Source organism: Psammomys obesus, unplaced genomic scaffold (genome assembly GCF_907164565.1).
Source record: "Psammomys obesus unplaced genomic scaffold, mPsaObe1.curated_primary_1811, whole genome shotgun sequence".
In the NCBI taxonomy this organism is placed as follows: Eukaryota; Metazoa; Chordata; class Mammalia; order Rodentia; family Muridae; genus Psammomys; species Psammomys obesus.
This window is the reverse complement of record NW_026592586.1, coordinates 1133478-1154229: the sequence shown is the minus strand read 5'-3', so window position 1 is coordinate 1154229 and position 20752 is coordinate 1133478. Positions and strand designations below refer to the sequence as shown.

Sequence of the window (20752 nt, the reverse complement as noted above, 5' to 3'; positions counted from 1 at the left end):
ACACACACACACACACACACACACACACACACACACACACACACACAAATTTGGGTTAAAAAAAAAAGAGTACAGATGTTTGACTCTGCTAAGTGAGACAGACTTTCTAATGTGATCTCATGAAGCTCCAGAATGATGCCCTGGGTCTAGTAGGACTCCTCTCCTCACTATGGTGTTAAAGGAATGAGAGGCCGAAGCTTATAATACCTAATTCCCCAGCTTACTGCCCCAGACCTAATGGGAGCAGTTAGAGGTGGACTTAGGATGTCCCAGCCAGTGTCTGTCCCCAATGAGGGTCTCCTGCAGCTCAGCTGGGGCAAGCTGTGGAAGCCTAGCTACTGCAGCAAGCAGCACTGTCCATCACTGCTTCCGAAAACTTCTTCCTCATGGCCGGGTTCACCGAGGTCAGGGCCTGTGCAAGTTACCATTCTCACAAAAGCCAGGCTACCCAGGGAGTACCAACAGGGGCAAGCAGGGCTTCAGGGAGCGTTAGGAAGGCCTGGGGAGCCCTTCCTTCCTTCCTTCCTTCCTTCCTTCCTTCCTTCCTTCCTTCCTTCCTTCCTTCCTTCCTTTCTTCCTTCCTTCCTTCCTTCCTTCCTTCCTTCCTTCTTTCTTTCCTTCCTCTTTTTTTCCTTCCTTTTTTTTTTTTTTTTTTTTTTTTGTCTGTCTGTTTTATCATTCTTCTCAGCACTGTCACCCCTGTGAGACACAGGGAGAATGGCGTTACCCTTCCTGTAGGAAGTCCCTGGCACTTCAGAGAGCTTGGCAAAGCTGGGAAGCATTTCCTCAGGTCTGAGCTCTGAGTAGCTTTGGAAGCTTTGAAAACAAAATTGCAGCACACTGCAACACAATTTGTTTCCTCAGAGCGAGGGGCTTCTCTGGAAGGGAACAGTTGCTACACATACAAAGGTGTCATCTGGCATGGGGACTGCTACTGTCTCAAGAACTTAGGGGCCACTAGGTTAATTTGACCCAGGGTCAAAACTTACCATAGATACAAACAGGGATGAACATTGCGACATACGTGAAAACACTCAAGAACTGCTGCTGGGATTACAGGTGTGATAGAATCACTTATGAGCTTTCACTGCTTTGAAACTGCAGAGTTTATTAGGGCTGTTGCTGCATCCTGTGATTTTGGGATGCCCAAAAAGCGGGTCATAGGGCTGGAGAGATAGCCCAGTGGTTAAGAGCACAGGCCGTTCTTCTACAGGACCCAAGTTCAGTTCCCAGCACCTACACTGTGACTCTTCCAGCAATCATAGTAATGACTGAGCTATCACCACAGCCCTTATTTATTTTAGAGAAGTTCTTGCTCTGTGGTCCTAGCTGCCCTGGTGGTCACTACTCAGCCCAGGGTGGCATCAAACTTGCAGTAATTCTCCTGCTTTAGCTTCCAAGTGTTGGGATTAAAGTATGCCCAGCTTACTTTACAAGTTGAAAAATATTCTTCTGAAAAGGGGAATTTAGGTGAAGAAGAGCCTAATGTTAAATCGTGAAAAGAGAAAGACTTATTTGGTTCAGACAAGTGGCAGCCCAGTTGTGAGGGCATAAAGGGACCTTGAAACAGATGCTTGGCTCTATGAATTGTCCACCACATCCTTCACGAGCCATGACTTCACTGATGACATCTGATCTCTGAATAAAGTCTCCAGGGACAGAGAGAAGTGCAGCTTCAATAATTCATCCTGTTAACCAAGGCCGTGTGTTAGTGTTAGGTGACCCCTGGGGTGGGGGCTGGTGAAAATATCCATGTCTAATGACGCTTGGTCCCCAGACTGTCAGAAACCAGGAAGATACCTTTAACTTAGATGAAAATCTCTATCTGTCTGTCTTTCTCACTGTTTTTCTCTGTCTCTTTCTCTCTGTATCTGTCTTTCTCTCTGTATCTTTCTCTGTCTCTTTCTTTCACACACACACACACAAACCCCAAAAAACAAAAAACAAAAACCCTGTAGGCAGGATGGATTCCAATATTAACAGCTATGTGGGCTAGCCACCTTAACATGGGGTCTGCTCTTCCTTCAGGCGCACTACAATATTTGGAAGTGAATTTAAAAGATGAAATGTTAGGCATTATGGCTTACCTTAGAAGATTCCACCATTGCCTTGCTTGCTTGCAGGCTTTTTATTTTTATTTTTTTCTATATGAGGGGAGGGGCCTCATGTCTGCCAGGTAAATAAATGTTCTACCACTGTCCTACTTTCCCAGCTCTCCTTTTACATTTTCCCTTCTGTTCTTGTTTACATTCTGAGCCACAGTCTCACTGAACTGCTCAGCCTGGTCGCGAACTTGCAATCGCCATGCCTCAACTTCCCGAGTAGCTAAGACTACAGGCCTGTACCAGCAGGCCTGGCTGCATTTGTGTGTGCTGCTGGTTGCCTCTTTCTGAGAGTGACTGACAGTTCAGATCTGGCCAAGGAAAGAGGCTGCAGGATTTACCTCTGTGTATTCTTTGTAGCTGCGGTTGATCTCTGACAGACTCTCCCGGGCGGCCTTGCTGGCAGGGGACGCCGCAAAGGCTTGCTTCATTTTGTTGGCGCCATCTTGGAGACGCCGTTGAATACAATAGGCTTCATAGAGCTCATCTACCTGCCAGAACCCAAACAGGATACAGATAATAAATAAACATCGTGCTTGAAAGAAGTCCCACAGGCCGTTGTCATGCCCTTAAAGATTTCTGTTCTCAAGAAGCAGACTTGTCAAGGGTGATTCCTTTAGATCAGTCACTTCAGTATCACGTGACCCATTTATTTGTTTCCAAGCAGATTTTGCTTGGAATCCTGTTTCCAAATTACACAAGCTGAAAAGGCCCTGTCATGTCTTTGTGGCTACCACTGGGATTGTTTAAATTGACTCAGAGAGCTGGGCATGGTGGCACATGCCTGTAATCCCAGCATTTGGGAGGCTGAGGTGGGAAGGTGGTAGGTTCCAAGCCATGGTGGTCATGCCTCAAAAAGAAAGATAAAGGGAGGAGAAGGAGAGAGACAGGGAGGTGGGGATACACTGTGCTGGACTATGGGGTTAGACAATGAAGACAGGAGCCCTCTTCATGCAGAATAAGCATTGGGAGAGGTCCTAGCTTTAGATCAAAGAGAAAAGCTGTAGTATGCAAAACTATTATCACTTTAAGCGGCATTGTTAACAGGTGAGACCTATCATTTTGGAGTAGAGTAGTTTAATCTATCCGTGTGTGTATGTGTGTGTGTGTATGAAGATGGTGCCAGCTGTCTTGTCTGTTATTCTCAACCTATTCTTTTGAAGTAGGAGGGGTCTCTCCCTGAACCCGTAGTTCAGGTTTTCTCAGCTAAGCTGAACACCAGCAAGCCCCACCCACCATCTTGTCTTTGCTACACCAGGAACTGGGGTTACAGGCATTTTTTGGGGGGATACCCAGCTTGTTGCATGGATGCAGAGTCTAAACTTTGGCCCTCGTGATTGTGTAGCAAACAGAATCATTGCCCTGGGCCTGGAGCCAAGCTTTTCTTTTAAAGAACATTTTATTTTTAATTATGTGCCTACTGTGTATGTCTTTATGTGGGTATGTGTACCTGAGTACAGGTGCCAATGGAAACCAGAAGAGGCTATCAGATCCCCTGAAACTGGAGTTATAGGCAGTTGTGAGTCAAGGGATATGAACACTGCTAAAACTGAGCCATCTCTCCAGCCCAGGGATTAAGCATTTTTTTTTTAAAGGGGTTATTTACTAAAAACAATTTTGTGAAACCATGGATCAATAGTAGAGAAAATGAAGTTAAGCTGGTCAAATTTATCAAAGTAAAGTCCAAACAGTGCCATATAGTCAGGCTTCACATTCTTGTTTCTCTCCATCTTCCCCTTTCTTGATCCTCCCTTCTCCCTCCTCCTTTCTTTCTTCTCCCTCTCTTCCCCCTGCCTCCCTTCCCCCCTCCTTACTTAATTCCTCTCTCTTTTGGATTTTATTTCTATATATTTTATGTGAATGGGTGTTTTGCTTACATGTATGTCTGCGTTCCATGTGCATGCCTGGTACCCATGGAAGCCAGAAGAAAGAATGGGATCCCCTGGAACTGGAGTTACAATTGGTTGTGAGCCACCATGTTGGGGCTGAAAACTGGATCTGGGTCCTCTAGAAGAGCAGCCTGTGTTCTTAACTGCCGAACTATTTCTCCAGACCCAAGGCTTTCATCTCTGTGCTCAGCTTAGTTGTCTATTGCTTAAAGCCATCCCGGACCCATGCTACACTCAGGGTAGGTATACACCGGGCAGTACTGGAGAGCAGAAACACAGCAGCAAAGACAAGAGCAGCACTGGTTACCTTACTAATGTGAAACTCCAGGCGGCGCATGTATCGCTCAATTGTTTTAATTTGCTGGAATTAAAAAGAGAAGCATGAAGAAAACGCAGTCACTCACAGTGCAATTGATTAGGTTCCCGGGGGGTGATTTCATTTGCATGTCCTCGGCACAAGTCCCGGAAATATGGTACTTCCTGCTTCCCCTTTCCTCCCACCTTGGCCACTATTTTCCGGTTGTTTTAATGTTAATTTGGGAATTTCAAAAACACTGACTATCCTGAGAGATGAGCTTGAATTAATTATGGTCATCCTGTTAACACAGAGACGGCTGATCCATTTGATTTCTGGTGAAGCAGCCTTATTTGGACTATACCTAAATTCCTTCATAACATATTTTGTATGTTCTAAAATGAGCTTTTTGCACATTGAATTGTATCTGAAACTGAGGTACATTTTGTAATTGTTATTTGCCCATTGTGACAGATAGCTGTCTGTTTGGGCTTATAGACAATTTATAACTCCATCCTTAGGAGTTATAAATTTTGTTGTAACATACATTTGATTTAATTGCCCTGTAAAATATTTTCGCAAAAAACATACTATGACTAGGCATTGAAATAAAGCAATGTATATAGAATGGAGAGTGGCAGTGTGTACAGCTAAAAAGGAAGGCATAAAAATCTCACTTCTAAAAGGCCTGAAGAAATTTTGTCAAGAAGATATATTTTGCACAAAAGCAAAGAACTAGATTTAACTGGAATCATTTTTTTTCTATTTTTATAATATTTTTGAAACATTATATATATAATATATTTTTGTATAATGTTTCAAAAATATATTATAAAAATATATGTTCCATATATATATATATATTCCATATATATATGGAATCATTTTAGTGGCACAAAAACAATATGGCATTTTGTGATCAGGCTTTTCTCAGACCACATGGTGAAGAACTCCAAGTACAAGGTCCAGACTCAGAAACTCTGAGTCTGAGCCCTCCAGAAACTAGGGCAAAACTCCAAACTGGAGGTCTCGTTTCCTCGTGAGCTGAATGCCCTTTGACTCTGTGGGTCCTGATGTGCATCATTTTCATGGAACCAAAAAAAAAAAAAAAAAAAAGGATTTTTTTTTTTTTCCAGGATGAGGAAATTGTCCTTTATCTGGAATTCTATGATCTTTCCAAAGGGCCTCTTACTGACGTCTGCTCAAAGTACAGAGTTCTATCTTTCAGCAGCTTCACAACGCAGAAGATAGCCTACCTTGTCTAGGTCATACAGCACACCCTGAAATGAAAAGAAGAGCTCCTGGTTACAACACGTCGCCCTCAGAAATGCTGCCCGATTCAATAAGCGGCTCAGCTCACATCTCTACATTGCCTGTGAAGGAATCACCAACCCCACCAAGTTCTACTAGATTTTTGGCACTGGCTTTTAGTGGGTAAAACTCTGGTTATTTGGTGTGCTCCCACGAGCTGGCATCCTCCGACCTCTGCCATTCTACTGCTGTATCCTGTTCTTGTGGCTTCTTGGCAGGTTCATAAACAAACCCCAGCAAAGCATCTTAGTCTATATGGCAACGGAGTGAAAGATAAACATATGTTAAACACAGCTGCCAGGTCTATGTATGTAGGCTCACCTGGGATTGTCTGCTGCCTGTTTAAGGAGCAATACATAACACTTTGATAGGGACAAAATCAGTCCTCACAAACGTATCAGAATAGAGAACGTTTGTGCCACAGATTTCTGGCCCTTCTTCCCTTCCTCCCCTGCCTGCTGCCAATGACTGTGCTGTTTGGGTCAGCTTGACACAAACCAGGGTCATCTGAGAAGAGGGAACGTCAACCGAGAAAACACCAACAGACTGGCTTGGAGGCAAGTCTATGGGGCATTTTCTCAGTGAATGATTGATGTGGGAGAATTCTGCCCATTGTGGGTGGTGCCACTCCTGAGCATGTAGTAGTTCTGAGCGCTAGGGGCACCAGATCCTGAGCTGCCATGTGGATGCTGAAAATTGAACTCAGGACCTCTGAAAGAGCAGCCAGTGCTCTTAACCACTGAGCCATCTCTCTAGACCCTCCTTTGAGGAGGAGTTTTCAAAAACCACCTTTATTATCACTATGTTATCATAGAGCATATCTACATAAACATGTGTATCATATTCAGAAGTATTAAGAATAAAGCATTTAATATAAAATCATCTTCCTTTTCTATTATTATAGTTTTATTATTGTGAGGCAGGTCTTTCTTTACTATAGCCTGGGCTGGCCATCTTCCTGCCTCAACCTCCCTACCTCTGGGGTTGCAGGCATGAGCCACCGTGCTCAACAATTCTTTCTTCCAAAACAAAAACCAGAAGGCAATAACTTCGCTACTTATATCTGTTTTTCTTAAACATTCTTCTCCCGGACCCCAGGAAGTGAGGAGAGGAAACCCCGCCCCTCCACCCTGTATCAGGATCACCTACCAGGCGAGAGTTTCTTTTCATATCTTTTAACTGAGCCGTCAGCTTGTCCAGCTCTGTCTGGTGAAACTCCAGGTACTCACTGCAAAGGTAAGATATCACGGTGAGCTCTCAGTTCATGAGGGGTCCAGGCAGTTGCTGACCTTTGCCTTCTGAGAGGGGGTTAAGGACTGGATCTCAGTCACGTGGTGGCTTACACCTTTCGAAGGTTTGAACAGGTGTGGCCCCACAGTCACATGAGTTTGGATGCTTGGCCCATGGGAAGTGGCACTATTAGGAGGTGTGGCCTTGTTGGAGAAAGTGTGTCACTGTGGGGGTGGGCCTTGAGGTCTCCTATGCTCAGGCCTATGTGGGACACAGTCTCCTTTTTGCTACTTGCAGGTCAAGATGTAGAGCTCTCAGCTCCTTCTACAGTACCACGTCTGCCTGCTCACTGCCATGCTTTCTGCCATGACGATAATGAACTGAACCTCTGAACTGTAAGCCAGCCCCAATTAAATGGTGTCCTTTATAAGAGTTGAGGTGTGCATGGTGTTTCTTCCCAGCAACAAAACCCAAACTAAGACACACTTATCATCTCAGCTTTGGGGAGGCTGAAGCAGGGCTATTATGCATTTTAGGCTAGCCTGGGCTTCATAGTAACTCTTGGACTAGCCTGGGTTAAAGAGTGAGACCCTGACCACCCCTTTGCTCTGTGGCTGGGGAGAATTTTGAAAACACTAGTAGTTGCATCTGATCTTATCTAGTTTGAAGAAAGGGAAAGAATGGAGGGGAGTACCCTTTTGAGGCTGAAAATCCAGAAATGAAAGGTCAACTGGGAGTTAGGGCCTGGGTCACACAGTTTTGTCTAGTTAAAGCCACTATCGACTGTAGGCACCTTTCCAAATGTTAGGCACATTTTCTTCTGGACAAACTGCCCTTATAACACATTTAGGAAGGTTCCGAAACCCTTTCCAAACTGTCTGCATGGATGTATACTTGAGGCAGGTTGTCTAATATGTCACCCAGACTGAGCTTGAACTTTTGAAGCTCCTCCTTCCTGCCTTGGCCTCCTGAGCGCTGGGATGAAGTGCGGGCGTGACCCAGAACAGCTGGCTCAGAACCCTTCCTTAGCAATCTCCAAGTGCAGCTCCGAATGTTCACTATTGTCTGCGTGAAGTTCAACACTGGAGGGGGTGAGGAGCTATAAACACATTACGGTGTCATGGATACGACATGCAATCGCAGCCTGTCTCCCACCTGTAAGACTTATTATAAAGCTGCATCAACTACAGAGCAAGAAGGGGACCTCCAGTAAAGTGTGATGGTTTTCTTCTGCAATCCTGGCACTTGGCAGCTGGAGACAGGGGATCAGAACTGCAAGGTCCGCATAGTGAATTCAAGGCCAGCCTAAGCTGCATGTCACTTGGCCTCAAAAACAGACACAAGAATGGCAGTGACCCCCATGGCCATTTCAAAACTGACTTCCTACGACTACTAGCTCTTAGGAAGAAAAATGGTCATTTTAGGAAGGAAAAAGATCTTTCCCAAAGGTGTACTGTCAAGCCCGTTCTTACTCGAGTCCATTTTTCAGGGCCCTGTAGACCTCCTCCACTCTCTTCGGCTGAGGCTCTTTGGGAGTGTTGTTATTTTTGTGTCCTAGATTATGCATTTTCTTCAGCTTGGCCTGAGGTTTCTTGAGAGCAGAGGCATTTTCAATGAAGGAGTTACACCTAAAGAAAGAGAAGAGAAAGACAACTGTGAGCCTCAGGCATCAAAAGACCCATGGGAGAAATGCCTCTTAAATTGTCTCGCCTTCATCCTGGTGTCCTGGAGGAAGCTAACCAGCCCTGAACAGCAACAGATCTGAATTGGCTACATTTTGTTTCTTGACGTTTGTTTGCTGAAAGCTTTGCTGAGCAGAAGCCACCCTAGGGGCAGCCTGGCTTTGGGGCGCATGCCTTTTGAGGATGCTCTTGTGATCTAGCTCATTAGGGAGCCAGGGATAAGTGGTTCTGGGTGGAAACGAGGAACAGGTAGCAGTTATCTGCAACCAAAGGAAAAGAAAAATCATTGTATGATATCAGATACAAAATTATGTCTTGCTAGGACATGAGTAACACCTTTTGGGTAAAGTGCCAAAGCATGACAAATAGGTAATGTTCTAGGACATTACACAAAAACACAGGTGGCTTATACTTAGAGTTGTCCTTGAAGTATTATTTAACTTATTTTACTTTAATTATTATTATTATTATTATTTTGCGTGTCGGGGCCTGTGAGTGTATGTACAGGTGCTAGTGCATGTGTGTAAGCATGGGTAGAAGCTGACTGTTGGGTATCGTCCTTTGTCATTCTTCACATTATTATTATTCCTTCACATCATTAATTAATTAATTAATCAATCAATCAATCAATTAATTTTTGAGGCAGTCTCTCTCCCTGAAACTGCAGCTCTTTGGAAAGGGAGAGCTTTAGCCATCAGAAAAGCTGAACATGAGTTTTCTTGCATGTTACCCGTTCACTCTCCTTGGTTTTATGAGATAAAGGGATTCCAGAGAAATTAGAGCCTAATTTCCAGCCCCCACCTAAGTGATATCAGCTCCCCAGGGTCACTCTCTGAGACATGGTCTTTACCTACCTCATCATTTCATATCAAATACAGTCACCAAAACAGGAAGGTAATGAAAAGTGTGCTCTGAAAAGGGTTGGGAGCGAGGCAGGGAGGAGTCCAGACGCTCACGTCCACGGCTAACTGTGGTACCTATGAGCATGCCAAAGTGCACGCTGGCCTGCAGGCTCCCTCAGCCTTGCAAATGCCTGTTACAGAGTCCATGCTGGTATTCGGGCTCTTCTCACATTGCTCCCAACCCTAAATGTCTACAGCTCACTGGCTTCCCTTCCCCGAGCACCTCATTCTCACATAATCCTGCCATTTCAGTCCTGTACTCTCATGGTCCCCCTTTTGCCCCCTCTCTCTTTGCCCCTTCTCTTGCTTCCCCCACCACACACCCCTTTGCATGGCCTGGTTTACTGTGCTGGCCGTTCTCAGTGTATTGTTTTCTCTTGCAGATGCCTCTGGCTGTACTCTCCCTCATATCTACATTAAAAACCTTCCCCTCCGCCATACCTTGGAGTGGTCATGTCCTGAAAAGTAAGGACATGTTGGCTCATAATAGCTGAGATAAGCTAGCCATTTAAGTGTATGTATTCTTGTGTAGACATGTATATATTCACATAAAGGGCTAGCTCATCCTAAAGCCTCACACATCTCTGCACAAGGAATTCTAAATAATAGAAATGATGTCTATCACTTAATACTGGATGCATTGTCTTTTCCATGAGGAAGATATTAGCGACCCCACACGCATCTCAGTGACGCACACACATCGGCCCCTGCCTCTTTCTACTGCATCCCAAGGGGAGCACTGAGCACTTGCCTGGATCGCCTTTCCTGCAGGCCGCTAAAACCCGCAAAGGACTGGCTCCGGATGATGCCATTGGGTCCTCCGGGCGAGAAGGACTGGGATCCCACCAGCATGATTTCTGGGAGTCTGGTTGGTAGTCCTGTAAGGCAGACGGAAGAAAATGGTAATTACCAAGCAGTTCACACACAAACACTGAGCTTGTCAATATTCAGAGGTGTGACAAAGCGAAGTGACCCACAAGGTCCTGGTCATGAGGGCCATGAGATGCTTCTGAGACTTTCCTAAAAAGATGTTCATCCATTTAAACCAAAATAAACAGAACGCACAAAATCACTGCCACTGGGGTTTCCTTTGGGGAGGGGTATGTGTATATGATGCCCATGTGTTTATGTGTGTTTGCATGTGTGTGGGCACATGTGTAAATGCACGTGGGTACTCATGGCTGACTTGTGGGAATCTTCCGAGGTTGTGTTCATCTTACTATTTGTGGCAGAGTCTCTCAACTGAATGCAGAAATTGACAATGTGGGTAGTGTACTTAGCCAGTTTGCTCCAAGGATTCTATTCTCAACTGCCCAGTGCTGGGATTATAGGCCAGCTGCTCTACCTGCCCAGCATTTATATGGGTTCTAGTGAGTGACATTTCATCCTCAAGCCTGCATAGCAAGTGCTTTATCCATTGAGCCATATCCCATCTTCCCAACCCATGTATGGTTCTTTCCATATATGGTTTCTTTCTTTCTTTCTTTCTTTCTTTCTTTCTTTCTTTCTTTCTTTCTTTCTTTCTTTCCTTCCTTCCTCTTTTTCTTCCTTTTCTTTACTTCCTTCTCCTTCAACCCCTCCCCCCTTCTTAGGTTCAACCAAGTTTACTAAAAGTCAGAACATTTGTGATGGTTCAGTCCATTCAATTACAACACTGTGTAAATGAGCCAACATCAATGTGTCAGACAGTCCAACCTGAAACCCAAAACGTAGTCAGGCCTGCAGATGGGATTTTACACATTAGGTTGAAAATATGAGGTTTCTTTAAAGATGAACTCATTTAAACTCTTTCCCCCTTTCTCTCCTTATTTTGATAGGTAAGATTGTGTCACCGTGTTGACTGGGCAAAAAGGAAAGAGTAGAAGCCGTGCTCACAAAAGAAGTGATAATCTGGTTTAGATAAGAAGGCAAGAGAGGTAGAAGGACCAAGACGTGCTCCGTCCTTTTTGATCCTTTCTCCAGTTGTTTGTTTGGCTTTGTGAAGATTCCCTGTGGCAGACCGAGATGAAGTGTCAAAGCGCAACTTCAGCGGCCGAGGTGAGTCCCCCAAGGGACTGTCCTAGAACTATGAGGTAACCCTAGCCACTGCCAACCAAGCAGCCTCAGAGCATGCACCATTGTCTCAGCAGGTGATGCCATCCCAGGCAAGGCCTGAGCTAGCAGGAATACACGAGTGCACACATTGAAACCTCCCAAGGTAGATGCCCACCAAACTGTGCGTTTGAGGCGCATCACTCGTTGTTCTTTAAGGACCCTAGGAGAAAGAGAGAGAAGCTGACTCCCCTTCACCCTGACACAGGGTGTCCCTCTGGGAGAATGTGCCTTATTGCAGGGGACAAGGTGCTCGCTCACAGGGAGGTCAGTCTGGGCATGGGCTGTAAGCTGGCTTTTCCATGGGATAGGACAAAACGCCTTAGCTGTCAAAGAGTAAAATTTTAAATGTAACGAGATAGAAATATGGAAAGGCAATACAGACTATGCACAGTGACTAGGCACAAATGGGGCTGTTCCTGGCAACTCTGTATTGGTCACAAGGCTCACAAAGAAACCTAGTTTCTTGAATCCCTCAGCAAGTTCTCACAATTGCTCTCGCTGGCCCTTTTCACTGAGGACATGGTCCTTGGCCAGCAAGATACCACCTGCAAACTTCTAAAAGTCATCAGAAAGGCACCATGCTTGTGTTCGTCTTCACTCAATCCATTGGTTTTTGTTTGTTTTCCTTCAGTGCTGGGGATTGAAGACAGGGCCTCCCGTGTGCTAGTTCAGGGACTCTACCACTAAGCTACATTGCCAGTCCTGTATTCAAAAATTTGACAGCCAGATACTCCTTTTAGTAAGTCTCAACTTGGCAAATCTTTTTAATTTTATGCTATTATTTTATGTATAGGGGTCTTTTGCCTGAGAGTATGTCTGTGTACTACTGCAAGCTAGAAGTTCTAGCTGAGGCCAGAAGAGGACGCCAGAGCCTCTGGAACTGGAGTTACAGACGGTTGTGAACTGCCATACGGGTGCTGGGTGTTGAACCCAGGCCCTCTGGAAGAGCAACCAGTGCTCTTAACATCTGAGCCTTCTGTGTAGCCCCCAAGTTGACAAATCTTACTGTGTCTCATTTGTAAATTATTCGAGAGGTCTAATGAAGCACAAACAATTGATTAAAAACAAACAAACAAACAAACAAATCTTAAGACTACTTAAAATATTTAACTGTGTCAGACTTTCTAGAACTTATGTGTATATATTTAGTTGTTTAGTTTTGGTGTGGGTATTTTGAGTCAGGGTCTCCCTATGTAGCCCAGACTGGCCTACAAACCCAGGGTGACTTTGAACTCATAGCAATTCCCCTGTCTTAGCCTTCAAAGAACTGGAATTGTAGGCAGGGTCCCACCATGCAGTAATGGCTGGCCTGGAACTTGCTGGGTAGAGACAGCTGGTCTCACACTTGGATGAGCCTGCCATCTTTGCTCCATGTGCTAGGATATAAGAATGCTGAAATTGATTTTTCCCTTTTTTTTAAACCCCAAAGATATTTACCCTCTTATTCTTTCCATCAGTAGATAAGCCACAGTAGCCTGGCTCCAGGCCTCAGGCATTCTAGGATACTTAATACAGGCAATGACCTGTTTATATGGCTGTTCCAAAGGCCCCTGCAGTGATTCTGATGTCAAGCAGAGCTGGGAAGGCAAAGTCTTAGAAGTTTCCATTAAACAATCAGTTGTAACATAGGCTTGAAACAAAAAGGAGAACCAGAGAGCAAAGGAAAAAAACCATCATGTTGGGTAAAATGTAAAACTTAAAACAGCATTACAATTTGATAAAAACCAAGATGCTTTCTTAAATTTTATTCTTCATTTTATTTTATATCCATTCATTTATTTTCAGGCTGGGTATTGCTATAAAACTCAGGCTGGCCTAGAACTCACTATGTGGCCCAGGCTTGGCCTCAGCCTCCTGAGTGCTGGGATAACTGTCCACGATGGCTGTCTTGTTACTTAGTCTTAAGCCATCGTCTGCTAAATCCTGATGTCATATTAAGAGAATGAAATGCTACATTACATAACCTGTGTCCCAGAGTGTGCAATCTGCTCATTTTTCCTCTCTGTCACAAGTATGAAAGCATCTAAGAGCAGGTGTTGGTATAGGAACTTCAGATATACATTCTTTGGAAGATGATACATTAGGCAGAAGCTTTTTACTAACTTCCTGTGGGATCTGGGTAACTGTTAGGAGCATGGCTGGGGCGAGGGGTTTAACCTTGATTCATCTCTTCCATCCTAGCAATGATCACCATCTACCAGGAGAGAATTTGAGAGCTGGTTTACACTGAAATCTTTATCCTTCCATTAGTTCCCCAGTGACGCATGCGCACACACACTCACACCAGGACCTTTTCAAATTAGAATGGTGAGATTTTTTTCACATTCTCCTAAAAACTCTGTGATGCCGTTGGCCACTCCTAGACCTAGACATCATGTGGATGAACCAGAAGGAGTCTCATTAATTCATCAGGCGGGTTTGGGACAAGAGTACTGAGCCAGGAGGTGGAGGGAGGCTGAGGCCAGTGGAAAGAAAGTAAGGTGACTGGCCGCTTCCCTCTCACTCTATGAAGTCTCCTGTTGTGACCGGTCCAGAAAGAACAGGTAGGGACGCCACTGCAAACCAGGGGGAACTTAGAAGCAACCTGATGCTGAAGACCCAACAATGGGAATCACTGCTGAAGCCTCCCTGCTTGGACATGATCAAGAATGTCTGTCGAAGTCCCAACTGCAGCTCGCTAATGCCACCCAGAGTGATGGAGAGATGTCTGGGGGTTCAGTCTGGGTGACAGTTCCACGTTGTACTATGCTTTTATCAGCTGGCACTCTGACTTACAAAACATGCTGCGATTGGGATAGCCTGTGTTTACATGTTTCCCTCCTCCAAGGTCAGGAGCTCCTCTAGGACTAACAGGGTTAGGTGTGACAAGGGCCAGATCTCCAACAGACTCCAACTGCCAGGCGTGGATCTTCACACTGAGAAACGCTACGCAGAAATGCTTAGAGGCCATGATGAGAGTAAACAGCAAACCAACCCGAGAGCCAGAGGGGAAAGGCTTTGTTTCATGAAGGAAAGTAGGAATTGTTAGGTTTTTGTTTTTTAAAGTTTCATAGGCATCAAACTGTCTCTAACATCAGGAAAGAAGAGAAGAGACCAAAACAAACAAACGGAGAGACAAAAGGCAGGAAGGAGAAGGGAGAATCACCATGCTGTTCACACCACCCCCAGGACCACAGTGGAATTTATTTACTTTTCAACTCTCCCCTTTTCCTGCAAGCATGACTGTGGTGCAGACTGCATGCTGACTTTTGCATGCTGTTTTTCCTAGCAAGCTTTTTTTTTTTTTTAAGTTCCTTGGGGGCTGGGTTTCATACATTAACCTTTGTCTTATACCATTTTAAAAGGATCCACAGAGGTTAGCCCCCATAGTCCACATTCTCCTTTGGTCAGTAAAAGGAAACCCACCTAGACTGTATTACAGATGTTTCTGTTTCTGCTTCTGACTTTAAGATGGAGAGAGTTTGGCAAAGGCAAGCCTTGCAAGGGGAAGAGGGATGCTTTTCCATGGGAAGTCAAGAGTGCATTTTGTCTATAGGTGTTTCAGCTGAAGGTAGCACACCGTGAAATCTAAGAACTGGCAAGTAATAGACGTCATCACCTTGACCCTCAGGAGCTTTTCCTTTTCTTGTGTAAGCCATTCCCCAGGGAATATAAACAGGTAATCACGAAACATCCATGCTGATGACAGAGATCATACATCTGTGGTGTCCAAGTGAGAGGAGGAGGGGCATCTCTGCTCCTGCTAAACATGGCTCATGGGCAAAGGTCTACCAAGAAACCAAGAGCTGTCAAAGTTCTGAAGCTACGTTAGCTCCATAAATTTTACTGAGACCAGCCCTCGGAGACAACACAACTGAAATGCTAGCAGCAGTAAACATGATCAGTTCAGCTGATTTCTGGAGGCCAGGGCTAGAAACACTTGGGGAAGCCCAGAAAATTTCTGGGGTATGACAGAAGTTAGAATTCTATTGTGATATACTAGGATGTGGCCGATCATAGAGCTCTTGCATAGGATGGGAGAAGCTTTGGGTTCCACACCCTACCCTGTAAGAAAATGTAAAGAAAGATAAATATAGATAATTAAGTAAGTAAATTAAAAAATTTAAATGTGGGATGATGCACTTTTATTAAGACTCACACTGGAAACACGAGATAAGTAAATGTTATGGCTGAGGAATTTCAGATCAAGAAAACTGATTTAAAAATCATCATCAATTTCCACAAAAAGTCATCATAAGACCCAAGAAATCAGGACAAGGAAAGAAAACACTGGGGTGAGATGGACAACCCCTCCCCCCCATGCATAGAATGACCCTAGGAAGTTTTTCCTAGTAAGGCCAAGTCACAGGCAGCACACTGGGCCTCCTGATGTCTAAGTCACGTTTGACAGGTGTGCCCCACTGTTTATGTTCCTTTGCATATCGGTCAAGAGCAGGAATATAATTCAGTTGTCTCAATAAGCATGTGAGCCCAATGTAAATAGCCCACTATGCTAGATGATTATTTGAGATGAATCCTAAAAATAGGTGTCTGCTTATTGCATATCTACAAGGCACCCATTACAGGGCTGACTAATCTTTAAGAGAAAAAAGGGAGATGTATTTAAGTCATTGTCTATGTTTTTAGATTATTTCATTTTTATTATACGTTTGAGGGTTTTGCCTCAACATGTTTTAACACCGTGTGCCCTCAAAAGACAGAGGTGCTTCGGGTCCCCTGGAATTTGAGTTACAGACGGTTGTGAACTGCCATGTGAGCCGAAGCTGGGTCAGCTGGAAACGCTGCCATCCCTCCAGCCCTCGTTGCCTAGTTTTTAAAAGGATTGATGCTCTGAAATAAACCAATGCAGTGCTAATAACTGTTTCTCAGATGTCAACACTGTCAAGCAGATGACAAATTCCAACTTAGACAAGTGATGAAAAAGGATGGGAAAATATATAAATGACTTTCTATAGCCTCACTCCTTAGCAAGCAGATGAAAGGACCAAGGTAGGTCCCATAGGCCTCTCAAGCACTCGGCACCCTCGAGCAGCTACAGATTCCGTGTTTGTGAAACAGAGAAAGCACTTCTTCCTCATTTTATTTATTTTTTCTTACTCATTCGTGTGTGTGTGTGTGTTCATATATATATGTTCACTTTCCACGGCACATGTTTGGGAAGGTCAGAGGACAACTTGTGGGAGTAGGTTCTCTCCTTCCACTATGTGGGTCTTGGGAATCAAAGCCAGGTCATCAGGCTTTGCAGCAAGTGTCCATCTGACCCATCTTGTTAGCTCATATTCTCCATATTTAATGCAAGCGTTATTTATCTTAATAGAGAACAGAACATCCTCCAACTCTTGAAATCAAAAGATGACTTGGTCTTTCTAAACTACTAACATCCTCACAAATGGGAAGACTTCTGTTTAAGAATAAAAGAGGGCAGTGAACCAACACAGCTGGAAAGTGCTTGAGGTGGAGGCATGAGGACCCGAGTTTATTCACAGAACCCGCATACAAAGCCGGGTATGGTGGTGTATGCTTACACTCGCATCACTGAGGGAACCAAGACGGGTGGATTCTTGAGGCTCAGTCTCCAGTTAACCCAGCTGAACTGTAAACCATTTGCGGATTCTTGTTCTAGTTACTTTTAACCACAATGGTGGCATAATGGCCATTTTTGAATTCCATCATTCCTAGGGGCTTTTCCTACTCCTCATATTCATTAATCAGTTAGTTTATTGTTAATATGGATGCACAGATTCTTATTTTCAATGGGCTCTAATTTACTATCATCTTAAAAAAGAGCCAACTGTTTTTTATTTGGTTGGTATCCTTCCTTCCTTTCTCTCTCCCCTCTCTCCCTCTCTCCCTCTCTCTGAGACAGGGTCTCAGTATGTAGTCCAGGCTGGTTTTGAGCTTATAGTCCTTCTGCTTTGGATTCCAAATGCAGGAATTACAGGCATGTGCCATCATTCCTGCCTCAGCTGTTTCTTGAAGCATTTTCTAAGCAGCCCAGCCAGACAGTGGCATCTTTAAGGGACTCCCGTCATCATAATTATTTTTCTTAAATGTCTTACGTCTTTAACCAAGCCCCACCCTGTGTGAGCTTTCTTTTAGGCTCTCTTTGATACTCAGTATGGGGCAACACCAAAGAAACAAACAACAACAAAAACCCGCAAATAAAAACTTGGCTTTGGGACCAGATTGACCAGTTTCACTCAGTTTACAACTGTAAGCCCTGCGTTTTCTTGTCCTAAGTCACCCAGGTTGCTTCAAGAAGAAAAGTGCATGGCCTAGCGTGGAGGTCTTTTCTATTACCTAGAATTGCAATTTGAAGAGACATTTGAGTTTCATCAATCAGATGGAGCCCATTATAATAAGCCCACGAGCATTTCACAGCAGAGAAAATGCATAGTGAGGAAATAATCTGCTGTCCCCGCTCTCTCTCCTAAATCCCCTCCCCAAAAATGACAGCACAGTACAGTATGTGGAGGCTATTTTAAGTGTCTGCCTGAGTCATGTGAAGAGTGAAGAAGAAATTCTAACAGCCCATCTATTCATTGGCTTCGTCAATTGTAGGAACTTCTAGATAATTGACAGTGCTTCAGCCCTGGGGAAAATGAAAATTCTGCTCCTTCTTCCGTTCTGGTGGATTAAATAAATGCAGGGAGTAGCAGCTGGCCTCACGATAATTAGAAGAGAAATGATTCAGGACACAAAACCCACTTAAGTCTCTAGAGGGGTTGGGTTGATTTTGACTAATGTTGTCATCACTCATTTTAAAATGCAAAGCCTAGAACACTCGCAGGACTTCGCTGAGCTTACGCTGCACATCAAAGCAGGCTAGAAGGCAAGAGCATTGTGCACTTAAAGGCGGCACAGGCTCTTTGTAATAATAAGTAATTTTGCCTATTTTTTTTTTAAACCCGTGAGTATCAAAAGCGGAACGTGTCTTGGGAACATGGTTTTGGAGACAGCTTGGCTGATCCTGCTGAGAGAAAAACACACCCACCATGAACCCTTTTTTATTTTTTATTTTTTTGATCATCAGATTGAAAAACAACATTCTGGTGTAAGAAAATCAGCTCCTCCCAACATATCTGCATTCAGCCTGATCATCCCCGGGGCTTGGCAGCTCTGTCAGACCATGGTTTCTTAATAACCTCCAAATGATGTTGGCATGTTCTCTTCCATTCTGTTTACTAAAAGTGCCATTTTTCTTTTTTTTTTTTTTTTAACAAGTGCCTATGTTTTATTGTTCTCACCAGAACTGAGCTCCATCTTGGAAAGGTTAAGCAGATACAGCTGTTGGGTTCTAGGAGAACATGCCCAACAGTGTGCTGAGAAGTGCAATTGCTTCCTGTGAGCTTGACAAAGCCTGACATTCATTAATGGGCACAAGAGTCAGGCAGAAATCGGAGCTGCATAAAGCTATATGCATTTCATCTTAGAGAACGGACAGGAAATTACCTTACCTAAAACCTTTATGGAGAAGGTGCATAGAATCAAACTGATAGATTTTCTGTGGGGCCTACTATTTTCTCTGCCGCCATAGGTTTTTTTCATGTCCCTTTTAATGTTATTTATTTATTCTTTGAGTATTTCATATATATGTATATATATATATATATTGTATCCACTCCTCTCCCTGATTGCTCCAGCCACCCCACAACACGTCCCCCTTGCAACTTCATTAACCTCCTTTTCTAAGGTTTATTATTCATGTGTGCGTGAGTGTATCTGAACATATTTGTAGGTGCCCTTGAAGGTCAGAAGAGGACATCAGATCCCTGGGAGCTCATGTTACAGGCATGTGTGAGGTGCCTGACGTGGGTGCTGGCGTCCAAACCCTGGTCCTCAAGAATGGGCCGCAAGTGTTCTTAACTGTTGAACCATCTCTCCAGCTCCCTCCTCCACCTCGTTTGTCTTTTTCACCCACGGAGTCCCAGTAATGCTGCCTACCTGTGCATGAATGTGGGCCATTCACTGGTGCATGGGCGGCCGACCAGTGGGCATACCTCCTTCACCCCACCAGAAGCCATCAGCTGCATATAGCCATGTTAACACATCCTAAAGAAACTGAACTGACGGAGGACAGACTGGCGATCCCGCAATGTCAATACGGTCACAACTGTGGACATGGTAATAATGACTGAAAACGGCCTGCGTCTGAGTTAGTCTGCAGTAGCAAACTCTAAAGCCGTCGTTCCTGTCAAACTGGGGTTAATTCATCATTTTATTCCTGTTGTTATGACAACACTTCAAAAGCAGCATCTCAATGCTCAGTATTTAGCTATCCTATTATAGATCTGACAATAATATGCATATATATATGCAGCACTGCTCAGAGGGGCTTAAAAATGGGCCTGCAGGGCTAGGAGCGCAGCTCAGAGCCACAGAGTTCGCTTAGCATGTGTGAGGCCCTGAGTTCAACCCTAGATCCCTTCCTGGCTTTGGCCACTGGATTTCCCTTTATTTTTCTGCCTTTGAAAAAAATGAGGGCTTGAAGAGTGAAGGGAGGGAAAACTGTGGTTGGGATGTATTGTATGAGAGAAAAATAGCTTAAAAAAAAAAGAAAAAGAAAAGAAAGTGAGGGCACACCCAGGAGAGGGAAGCTCAGGAATTCATGTGGGAAGACAGTAATTATTCTCACCCTGCTCCTTTGCTGTTCGTGGACAGCAGATTCTCTCATAACCTAATTTATTTCATTTTCTTTTAAAAATATATTTTATGATTTATTTATGTGTCTGTATATGCTGGTGGCCCTGGAGGACAGAAGAAGGCAGAAGGCGGCATTGGAGCCCCTGGAGCTGGAGCTATAGGCACTTGTACGCTGCCTGCTATGAGTTCTGGGAGCTAAACTGCAATCCTCCCTAACAGCAGCAGGTACTCCTAACTGCTGAGCCAGGTCTCCGGCCCTGCTTCATTTCCTTGATTGCAGCAGGTAGTCTCTGGAGGTCTGTAAATCGGTGTGTTCTGATTGATTTCAATGTTGTTAGCTACTGGAGTGATCTGCTTACATAAACATAAATTTATAGTAATCAAAACTTCTCAAAACTTGGAATTATTACAAAATGTATTAGCTGACAAGGGGATTTCGGTATTGGTGTGAATGTGTGACATGAAGGATGCTCACTTATGCTTGTACTTTGATTAAAAAAAACATAAATTCTTGTTTACTTTGATATTTTAATGCTCTCTCTCGATCTCTCTTTCTTTTGAGACAATTGTCTCTCTTTTTAGCTCAGGGCTGGCCTGGAATTCA

At 44.1% G+C, this 20752-nt stretch overlaps 1 protein-coding gene across 1 annotated transcript in view; it reads right to left on the bottom strand.

Moving 5' to 3' along the window:
- Ripor2 (RHO family interacting cell polarization regulator 2) overlaps positions 1 to 20752 on the bottom strand; it is a 79933-nt gene that overhangs the window by 41252 nt on the left and 17929 nt on the right. The window contains exons 2-7 of the mRNA XM_055614514.1: positions 10163 to 10289; positions 8300 to 8455; positions 6747 to 6825; positions 5543 to 5566; positions 4299 to 4352; positions 2444 to 2593 (exon numbers count right to left, since the gene is read on the bottom strand). Coding sequence (XP_055470489.1) covers positions 2444 to 2593; positions 4299 to 4352; positions 5543 to 5566; positions 6747 to 6825; positions 8300 to 8455; positions 10163 to 10289 — 590 coding nt within the window. The remainder of the gene's footprint in view (positions 1 to 2443; positions 2594 to 4298; positions 4353 to 5542; positions 5567 to 6746; positions 6826 to 8299; positions 8456 to 10162; positions 10290 to 20752) is intronic.